This window comes from Mauremys mutica, chromosome 9 (assembly GCF_020497125.1).
Source record: "Mauremys mutica isolate MM-2020 ecotype Southern chromosome 9, ASM2049712v1, whole genome shotgun sequence".
NCBI classification, from domain to species: Eukaryota; Metazoa; Chordata; order Testudines; family Geoemydidae; genus Mauremys; species Mauremys mutica.
Window position 1 is genome coordinate 77259821 of NC_059080.1, and position 11151 is coordinate 77270971.

Genomic DNA, 11151 nt, shown 5'->3' on the forward strand with positions numbered 1-11151 from the left:
CTGGATATTTTTCTAAAAGATATGCTATAGCTGAAAAAGAAGTTAGGGATGCAATGCAGAAATATTGAGTGAGGTTTGTGGCCTGTGTTATGCAGGAGGTCAGGCTTGTAGAAGATCCCTTCTGGCCTTAAAATCAAGTAATTTTCTACTGATCAAAAAATTGAGACCTGACCCTATACACTGATGTCAATGGAAAGACTCCCCTTGACTTACTGAGGCCCTTGGAGACCATTTGAAATATTTATAAAGTCTAAATAAGGAGACGAGACAGTGGAATCTATGAAAGCATGGCAGCTTTACAGCACTTCCTTTATTGAAAACGAGATTTCTCTGTGAAGGCAGTTCCATAGTGCTCATGCAACACAAGCTGGATGGCAAAGCAAAAGAGACACAGTTATCATTGTCTTTCAGGATTAGTTGTGGTTAAGAAATGGCTCTCGTTTTTACGAAAACATGGGAGAGCTTCATTTTTAGCTATCAAAAGCCATTTAAGTGAATATAAAGGTACATCTCATGAGAGAAGTGGATGTGAAAAAGAAATCAGTGGAAAATTCGTTTTAATGGCACCCACAGATCTGCTATGTAGAACAGTAAACGCTGGAGGAGTGAAGCCTGGCTGGCAATGAAGCGTTCTCTGCCACATTTAGATAATCCCCGGCTGTCAAAGGAAATGGGAAGAAGTAAGGAGACTTGTAGCATTAACTCTCAGTATAACTTACAATTTGCACAATGGAAACATCCACATGATACTAAATCAACAGAGCTTCTCAGGATAAAACAGGGCCCATCTGTGTTATCAGTGAAGACAGAAGCAAAGCTCCTATTGACTTCCGTGAGAGCAGTATTGGGGCGCCAGGTGAATCAAACCTGTTTATTACCTGAGTCCCTAGCAAGCAGAGTGTTATGCTGGGGTTCAAATCCCTGAAACAGTGACATCCCCATTAGAGGCTGTTAAAAGGGGATTTTTATCTCCATTTACTCCAGGCATCTTTTATTTATTGAATAATCCTTTGTTTCACTTCTAGTAAGTAATGTAAATTGTGTTGATTTCAACATTTCATAAAGGAAAACCTAATGATTTGTAGTTTCTCTATACTTCTGCTCAGACGTATAGAGCAGCAGCTGCTTTTGCTTTATAGGCCAAGGTAAACATGCTTTAGTTTTCCTTCCCTTCTAGAAACACTTGCCAGTGCATTTTGATAAGACATTCGCTTGCTGTTTAATAAACGCAAAACAACCTGGAGGGTGTGCTGAATGATCTGCCCACGATGAACATTGGGGGCTGCATAAGAACACTAAAGGCTTCCAAAGCCTAATGAATGTGGCCATTCTTGAACTAGCACTTCCAGCTCTACCCAGCTGCCAGAGCGGACGATGAAACATAATGAAACACTTTTATAACGGCTGGCTGCCATGCTGAAAATGTTATTTCACACCATAATGCCTACTAGTGGCACCACCTATTTAAACTAAGGTCATTCAACGTTATTTTTTATTGTAATGTTGTTGTGGACCAGGAGCCCTTTGTGCTAAACCCCTCACTTCTGAAGCAGGGTTTTCTTGGTCATTTTAATAGGGCTCTGCTGATATGTCCCACAGAACAACATTGTGCACATTGACATAAAATACATGCCAAGTTCTTGAGTGCCAAAACCCACCAGGTTGTTTCTTACGCTCTCAGCTATGAAACCCACTTGATATTAAAGACAAACTTGGACTTGTTCCTAGGAGGTAGATGTTCAGTACTCTTCACTGACATCGAAGTCCTGTATTCTCTATATATTAAGTACTGATGTTTAATTTTCAGGGTCATTTTATTTAACCTTCACAGCCCCACATTTCCAATCAGATGAGTTTAAGTGAGAAGCCTGGGATCCCTGCATGTTGTATGGAATAACAAGGTGAATGTGTATAGTATAATATGTTGTTAAATTCACCTCACTACAACGCCTGGTATCAGATTAGAAAGTAATGTTTCAAATTCATAAAAACCAATGGCCAGATCCTCAGCTGATGTAAATCGGCATCTGAGTGAGGTTGATGGAGCAATGATGATTTACACCACCCTAAGATTTGGCACCAGGTCTTTTGTTACCTGTATAAAGACAGAGTAGGTCCCACAGAGTATCTGTTTTAATTCAGCCATCACTTTGAGAAAGCAGATGATCACTTGAAGTCCACTAAGGGCTATGAGAATAGAGAATAAAATGATGTTCCATTCCACTACATGCGCAGGCTCAGTGCACCGAGACCAGGAACTGTACTCAATGAGGTAACTACCAGAGAAACAGAAAAATGGGGAAATTAGACCAGTTTAATGCCTTGAAATTTTACACTCAATAATAATAATTCTAACAGTAATCAGACAAAATAATAAAACCTGTTTGTTCTGACAACCTGGAGCCAAATTCTGGTCTCAGTTACACCAGTTTAAATCATAAGTAGCTCAATCAAACCCCGTGGTGTTACTCAAGACTTACAATGGTGTAACTGAGCCCAGAATCCAGATCAGCGTTCACAGAATGCATATTCTTCATTCACTTCACTGCATTTTTGTCATAGAAGTGTCTGAAGTTCTGCATTTTCTGCTAATGATACAAACTGAATTTAAACAGAGACCATTTAGAACCCGTCTATTTCATGAGTACCAGTCAAGCTGCAGCTGATTATACTCTGGCTGAAGTTGGGGTTTTTAAGCAGCATAGATCAGCAACGCCCAAATAATATTTCACTATGGCAAGTGGATGGAGTGGTGACTGAGGGCACTGCCTAAGGGAGTATCACCGTTTGTTATTCTCATTTGGCCTTCAGGCCACCTTCTGCCTCCCTGCTAGCCCTATAGAGTATGTCATTCACCTTCTCTGTTGTATCATCATAACAATGTGAAGGAGATGCAGTATTGCCATCCTCAAGAGATCAGAAACTGTGAGTCAGATGTCCCTTTCTGTCCATGTGTGATCATTTCAGACCGAAAAGCCAGTCTTTAACGCACACAACTGCATGCCTCTCCCTGGCTGCTCAGATGGAGACACCACTTACCCAGGGGCGGCTCTAGGTATTTTGCTGCCTCAAGCACGGCAGGCAGGCTGCCTTCGGCGGCTTGCCTGCAGGAGGTCCCCGGTCCCACGGCTTTGGCGGCACGCCTGCGGGAGGTCCGCCGAAGCCATGGCACCAGCGGACCCTCTGCAGGCAAGCCGCTGAAGGCAACCTGCCTGCCGCCCTCGCGGCGACCGGCAGAGCGCCCCCCGTGGCTTGCCGCCCTAGGCACGCGCTTGGCATGCTGGTGCCTGGAGCTACCTCTGCACTTACCCTGTCCTCACCCTGAAGATAGGAAATGGAAGGCAGTTCCCCTATTGCTATCTTGACTCTCTCCCTTCTGAGTTTATTCCCTTTGATAAAAGAAGGGTTGGATGGTAAATAGCTTGAGAACCACTGACCCAATTAATGCACCATGATTCACACTAGCACATAGAATTTATTTTATTTTTTAGAATTGATGAGTTACAGATTACATATCAAAGAACTTCTAACTTGTATCATCCATTCATACAGGTGATGATGGCACAAACAATATAGGATTGTTCTAGCCTTTAGCAAGAAGCAGCACTTCCCTGATACCCCTCCCCCCCCCCACAAGACTTCTCTGCCCAACACGGGGTAGCACTTTGGGCCCCCCTCTCCCACTACTCCCTCTGCTTCCGGGGCCCCTTTCCACTCCCCTGCACCCTAGACCTGCCTCCTGCTCCCCCGCATTCTTCCCATCCGTCTTTCACAGTGTCTCTGCTGCCTCTCACTGCCCCTGTGTTCTGTCCACACCCCTCTCCCCCAAACCATAAAATGGCAGGCATTTCCTATGGGCTTGGCTTCAATCTCATTGAACACAGTAGGAGGTGGCAGCCTACTTTAGTAAGGGCAGCTTCACTTCCACATGCTGATAGACTGCAGGGACATGGGGGCCATCTTGCTGGCTTCAGCCTCCTTGACAGTAATGGGAGATGGTGACCATTGTGAATAAGGGAAAATTCCTGCATTGGCACCTTTCATCGTGTTTTTATAAGACAGATTAAAAAACCCATATAACTAGTGTGGTGATAAAAGCATGAGAGTTGGCAATACTGGAAATGGCATGGTGTTATTATTGGTTCCAAGAACCATCACTGTAATCATATTTGCTGGCCTCCATTTCTCCTCTATTAATAAATTACACAGTTTGGGCTGAATCCAGAGTCCCTCACTTGGCATCTGGCCCTTCATGTTCAAATCAGGCTCTTTTTATTTATGAATTAAAAAACAAACAAACAGAACATTGTCATTATTAGTACATATCTCAATGGTGTCACCATAACATAAAAACAGAGAATATATCACACGCGTATAAGGATCCACTTCTTTCGTCTCTTCTCCAAACTGAAGTCAGTAATTCCTATATTTTAGAGCCATGGCTTTCAACCTGTGGTCTGCGGACCCTTGGGGGTCTGCAGGCTAAGATTTTCAAAGGGGTCTGCACCTCCATTCAAAAAATTTTAGTGGTCCACAAATGAAAAAAGGTTGAAAAACCACTGTTTTAGGGAACAATCCCATACTTGCTGAGAAATTTAGCTTTTCATCTTCTTCTATCTAGGATTTCATGACTAGTCCAATGCTTAGTGTGCTCCACTGGAAGTTGGAAGAACTTGACTTTATCTTACTTGAAATATTTGCATATTAAAAAATCTTATCCTTGAAAAGGAGACAGTTTCAAACTTCTGCATTCAAAGCAGTCACAGGTTGTAGATCTGTCCTTGACATATTCTTACCAGCTTTGATGTCTCACTGGAAGATAAGCCGAATTAGCTGAACATTAAACTTTCTCTGTAAAGATGCAAATAATTTTTTTCCTTTGTGTGTTCTGCTCAGAAACAAATTTGAAATATACAGTATTCATTGTGGAGCAAAGATTTTTAAAAGCTTAGAAAATACATATGCTGTGATAATGGGTAAATTTATTTTTATCTATAAATTACCTCCAAAAGGACCTATTTATCTTCTTTCTGTATAGTTTCTTATAGTAGATATAAAGATGTTTCTTACCCCCCTGCAGTGTCTTTGAAGATATAACCCCAGCCAGCTGGCGTATTGCAGAATGGGCCTTGCACTAAGCCCAAAGTAGAGATGATGACACTATATGCAGAAAAAGCAATTCCAAGCAGGGCTAACACAACTGAAATGAAACTCTGTATTGAAGAAAGAATAAATGTTGTCAGCATGGGGGTTTCCCTTAGTCATCTAATCAGAGCCAACCATCAAACAATGTGCCCTGGCTCCTTTGCCAGGTTTGTACCTTAAAGGCATGGTTGTTCAAAATTCAATAGGAAATGGGATCAGGACAACAGTGAGACCATCCCTGGCAATAGCATTCTCTCTTTTGGGATTGCGTCCTCAGGGAAAATGCCAAATTTCTCCAGAGGTCAGACAGTTTTACTCCCATTGGTTTTTAAGCTGTACTTTTCCAAACACATTGTAGGAGGCCAGGAGGGCACCACAACACTCAAGACTTGTTTGCATCCCACTCAGCATTTACACAGATTATTTATTTTCCATCTAATCACTTCCAAATGTAAGAAGGGGGTGTGAGGAGGTGAAGGAGCAATTCAGCAGGGGAGAGAGTTGAAAGATAACAGTCCAAGGCCATCAACTCTTTTGTTTCCTGGGGACTTCACCTGTGCAGTCGGAGGAAGCAACTGGACTTGTGGTAACCCGTGGGGTTGTCTCTACCCTGACCCAGGGTTCTGTCCTAATACAGAGAGAGGAAGGAACTAGCCATAAAGAGGGAGTCAAGGTTTGGCTGGGGGAATGAGGGCGGAGGGGAACTCAGAATGAATGCTGAATAGAGAAACAAAAGGCAAAACAAAGACTCACCCTGTATGTTTTGTTACAGCTCTCGCTCTGGCAGCATTGATAGAACGTGTCACGCTCCAATGTTATTAGAAGTGCTGCTAACAGAAGCATCTGTAAGGGGGAGACTGTAAGATGAGTGGAAATAACTGGAGATACTGCGCCTGATTCTCTCCTGCCCATGCACAGTAAGTGCAAAATGCCACCAGTCTGAACTGGTAGCACTTTACACCCAGTTTGCACAGAAGTGTACAACTACTGCAGGTGCACGGCAGCGGAGAGTCAGGGCCACCGTATTTGTTAGACATGACTGGAAATTTTGCAGAAAAGAACTAATGAGCTTCACTTCTCTCTCTGCCAATTCTCCACATGCAGCTTAAGATTTTCTCAAAGTGTTAAGTTATTCGACATTGGTTGAGTAATTTCACCAAGTAAATCTTGGACTTTCAATCATAATAGTTTCCAACATTTAAAAACAACATATCCAAGGGGCTATGGAAAGGGCCATATGAGGAAGGGAAGGGATGGCCCCCCTGGGCTGGAGGAATGGGGAAGGTAAGAGGAGGAGTGCTAATGTAGACAAGGTGCTGGCAATACCAGCATTTTAAGCATCATGTTGTGTAGATCTGCTTAAAATACCAGCAGCCACCTGGATTTCTGCCTACACTAGGACTCTCATGGATGATCCCACCACTGGAACTGAACCAATGGTAACTACAATGGGAAATTTTAGTAAAAATATCCTGGTGTAGGCACAGCCTGAACCTCTTGCTGTTTGATTCTCTGTAAAATGAGGATAATGGTAACTCTCATGAACTCCCATTAAGGGCTCTGAAATGGAAAAGTGCTGAATGGAAGTTTTGAAATCTCTATATAGAGTATTTCTAATTTTTGTGGTTGGTGTTTCCCAAACCTCCAGCTTATCAGTGTTTCTCCTTTTGAGTTTCTGGGCCTTCAGTAATTTTCTCTGATCACCACAAGTTTGACATTTTTTAAAGTCTGACGTAGAACATACACAGTGATAGTTTCAAAATTAGGTCTCATCTTTATTCATTTAACATCTTTCCCTTTTTTATGCATCAGTAGAAAGACCCTACCAAATAGAATTGACATTAATAATATAAAGTACCTGTCTAAACACATTAGAGGGCTGTGGCTTTTTAACATTGTGTACTATGTTCATAGGAACTAAGGGTGCTGGGGGTGTTACTGCACCCCCTGCCCTGCAGTGTTTTTCACCATATACAGGGTTTACAGTTTGGTTCAATGGCTCTCAGCAACCCCACAATGCAAATTGTTCCAGCACCCTTGACTATGTTACCACATATAAGAATATTAAAAATCTATTAGGGCTTGGCTACACTCGAAACTTCAAAGCGCTGCCGCCGGAGCGCTGCCGCGGCAGCGCTTTGAAGTGTGAGTGTGGTCGCAGCGCCAGCGCTGGGAGAGAGCTCTCCCAGCGTTGCAGGTACTCCACCTCCCCGTGGGGATTAGCTTACAGCACTGGGAGCCGCGCTCCCAGCGCTGTGGCACTGTTTACACTGGCGCTTTACAGCGCTGTATCTTGCAGCGCTCAGGGGTGTGTTTTTTTCACACCCCTGAGCGAGAAACTTGCAGCGCTGTAAAGCACCAATGTAGCCAAGGCCTTAGAAAAAAGTTACTGTGCCTGATCTTCCACTGGCTGTAACTGATAGCTTTATTGATTAGTGGCCATAGCACATCGTGATATAATATGTACAGCATCTGCAGTCAGATTTGCAGTTACATATATAAGAATTTTCACTTTTAGCATAACTCCAAATCCAAGTAGATGGTTAGCCAATCCCCTCCCACACACTACTGCACAAGCTTTGCATATGTGGCAAAAAGCATGCAAATCACCTCCCAAAATCATGTAAAAAAAAATCAATCACATACATGCCAGTTTTATTCAGCAGTCCATGATCAGTGCTCTTGATTTTTAAAGTTGATCAAATTTGCTGCCTATAAAATTAGCTAAAATAATTCATCTCCCCTTTAAAAACAAGATCATGACACAATCACACCTTGCTGCAGGGTTATCCCTGCTGATGTGATTGTGCTAACATCATTTGCACTAGCATTTACAACTCAATAAAATGCACAGAACCGACACTTACCATCACACCAGAGAAACATATTCCTTCAAAATACCACACGTAGTTGGTGAGCTGGTTACTGGTAGCGTATGAAGTTTTCCCATTAGGGAAGTATAACAGGATATTAACAACAATACTCCAAAGTGCAAGAGGTATCAACAGACAACTCAAACAGCCTCTGCATTTTTGTAAACCCATCTCTTAAGAACTTTAAATCCTTTCCCTATTCTAAGCCCACACAGGGCTACTTCTTTTAAAGTTACAAAACCCTGCCACCTTCTTGTTTTGATGCAGTCATTTTGTATTCATGGGAACCTGGTTGCTGGGTTCCAGTGCTAAAGTAAGTGCTTTACTGTTTGTAGAACAAAGGGCAAAATATCACTGGCTGAAGGGCTAGTCTATCTCCTGTGCTGGAGCGTGTGACTGTTTCTTTAAGTAACTTTTGTTTTCCTCTAAGGGCTATTCCTTGGGGAGCTTGAGATTCAAATGAGTGTCTAGAAGAATCAGGAAGGAAGACAACACCGGGTTATAACAACAGCACATCAAGTGTGTGTATATCACTTTTTCATCTTCTAAAACACATGGTTTAGAAATATTAACAGAGTAATCCACACAGCACCCTGCATACAACATGCCTCACAGGTAGGCCCTGGACTGTGGGACCTTCCAAAGTTTACTATGTTCTGAGGGGCAATGAAGTATTATTAGAACTAACATCTTTCATGTACTTTTAAGTTATTATCTTACAGCACTCTTGTGAAGTAAGTAGGTATCACTGTTCAAAAACTGGGTTCTATTTCTGGCTCACTTCTGTGTCTCCCCCCCCCCTCGCTTTGTTTCTTCTGTCTGTTTAGATTGTACGCTTTTGGGGGCTAGGGCTGTTTCTTACTATATGTATGTTTGGAGTTTCTAAGTGCTAAGTAATATCAATTATGAAGAATAACTTGAGCAATGGTGAAAGCAAGGCACAGAGAAGATAAGGATGGTCTTGAGGGTAAGGCACTAGAGTGGAACTTAAGAAATCCCTGGGTTCACTTCTTGGCCCTGGGACACAGATTTCCTGTGTGATGCTGGGCGTGTCACTCATCTTCTTTTTGCTTCCGTTCCTCCTCTGTAAAGTGAGGCTAATAATGCTCCTTAGGGTTTGTGAGTCTAAATGTATTCATGTCTGTGATGGGGCCCATAGAAGTCTCTAGACAGAAAGGCCGTGTATTACCTATGGCTGCAGAGAAAGCCAGGATTACAGCTCAGCATGCGTTGGCCCCTGTGCAATAGCTTTATGCAATATCTGTAAACAAAATTATTTGAAGGGGGGAAATAGCAAATGAGTGGGCAGGGAACTGAAAACAGCAAACCTTCACCCAAAACACAGTTTGTTTGCAGTCCTGTCCCTGTAAATGAGGGATCTCCTCTAATAGCTTGTGTAATCCTTCTGCCAGGTGGAGCCAGCAGCAACCAGGGCCGGGTTCAAAAGCTAGGGGTCCTTTTCCACTGATACAACAGAGAACCAGCTCGAGCCTCCACCCAGTAACCTGGGAAATTTACACACCATCCCTGGACACCTCTGAGAGGCAATACTTCCCCACCCGCAAGCACAGAATCTGAATGTAGAAAAGAAACTTTTAATAAAAGGAGAGAAGTAACTTGGCGTTAATTTGGGAAAACACTGCAAACAAGGTTCATAAACATAAACCATGAGTAAAAGACCCACCCCCAAATAGGTTGGGCAGTGTCCTTTTCCCCTCATGTTCTTAAATCCAGCAACCCAAAAGTCCCTTTCACGTGCCCAATCCTTCTGACCCTGCTTACACTTGCAATGCTGTGCAAATTTCTCATGTACAATACAACAGAACATTTCCCAACCGGTGGTTAATTGTATTGGGCAGTATAATTGGGATCATTAGGGATTATAGAATTATGGAATTGGAGATTATCCAGTCCACCTTTGAGCCAATACAGGATATTCTCTGCAGAATGTTTTCTAGGGTTTTGTCTAATCCAATTTACAATGTCGTAAACAATGAGTAAGGCTACATTTTAGCCATGGGTATTTTTAATAAAAGTCACGGACAGGTCATGGGCAATAAACAAAAATTCACAGCCCGTGACCTGTCCATGACTTTTACTAAAAATGCCCATGAATAAAACTTGGGGAAGGGCTGCCTGGGGGCCCTGTGAGTGCTGGGGGAGGGTGCTGCGGGGGCGGGCGGTGGCACACAGCCCGGGACCGGGGTTAAAGTAAGGCTGTACGGGCCGGTACGGTGTACCGGTAAAAAGTGGCCGCTGGTGCTGGCCTGTACCGCTGACTTAAAGCGCTGCCGTGGCAGCACTTTAAGCAGGGTCCTTTGCCGTGGCAGCACTTTAAGTTCGTTGCTCCTTTTGCCCACCCTGGGCCACCAACGGGGGTGGGAGGACAAAAGAAGCAGCTGCCCCAGGGCCAGAGATTTAAAAGCCCCCGACCCTTTAAATTGCTGCTAGAGCCCCGGGCAGCGCAGGCCAGGCAACGCGGATGGGCTGGCTGGGGGATGCTGACCACCAGCCCTCACCTTCCGCCCAAGGCCAGGCCCCGCCCATTCTGGGGGGGAGGAGGGGGCAGAGCCGGCCACATACCGGTAAGAGTTCAATGTTACTTTCACCCCTGCCCAGGACCCCCGCTGGTGCTGGGAGGGCCCCAGGCAGCGGTGTGCGGCTGGAGACCCCCGCTGGTGCTGGGGGGAGGTTGGCGGGGCCAGCAGCCTGCCTACCTGGCACCACGCCTCCCCCCCAGCAGCAGCAGCAGCAGTTTCAGTGTGGGAGGGGGCAGGAGGTTGGGGCACAGGACAGGGTGAGGTGGGCTCTGGGCAGTGCTTACCTGGGGGGCTCCCTGGAAGCAGTGACATCTCCCTCGCTCAGCTGCTAGGCGGAGGCATGACCAGGTATCTCTGTGCACTGCTTCCATCCAGGGCACTGCCCCCGCCCAGGGCATCGCCCCTGCAGCTCCCATTGGCCAGACTGCTGCAGAGCTCCCTGCATGCCTCCACCTAGCAACTGAGCAAGGGGGATGTCGCCACTTCCGGGGAGCCCCCCAGGTAAGCACCACCCAGAGTGCTCCTCACCCTGTCCAGTGCCCCAACCCCCTGCCCCCTCCAACACCCAAACTCTGCTGCAGCAGGGGAAGGCC

At 44.8% G+C, this 11151-nt stretch overlaps 1 protein-coding gene across 1 annotated transcript; it reads right to left on the minus strand.

Moving 5' to 3' along the window:
- Positions 1 to 280: 280 nt before the first annotated feature.
- Positions 281 to 8388, minus strand: TM4SF18 (transmembrane 4 L six family member 18). The gene is made up of 5 exons (XM_045029233.1): positions 8013 to 8388; positions 5899 to 5988; positions 5071 to 5213; positions 2096 to 2276; positions 281 to 658 (listed from the first exon to the last, which is right to left on the minus strand). The coding sequence occupies exons 1-5, from the start codon at positions 8187 to 8189 to the stop codon at positions 644 to 646; spliced, it is 606 nt and encodes a 201-aa protein (XP_044885168.1). The 5' UTR covers positions 8190 to 8388; the 3' UTR covers positions 281 to 643.
- Positions 8389 to 11151: the final 2763 nt, after the last annotated feature.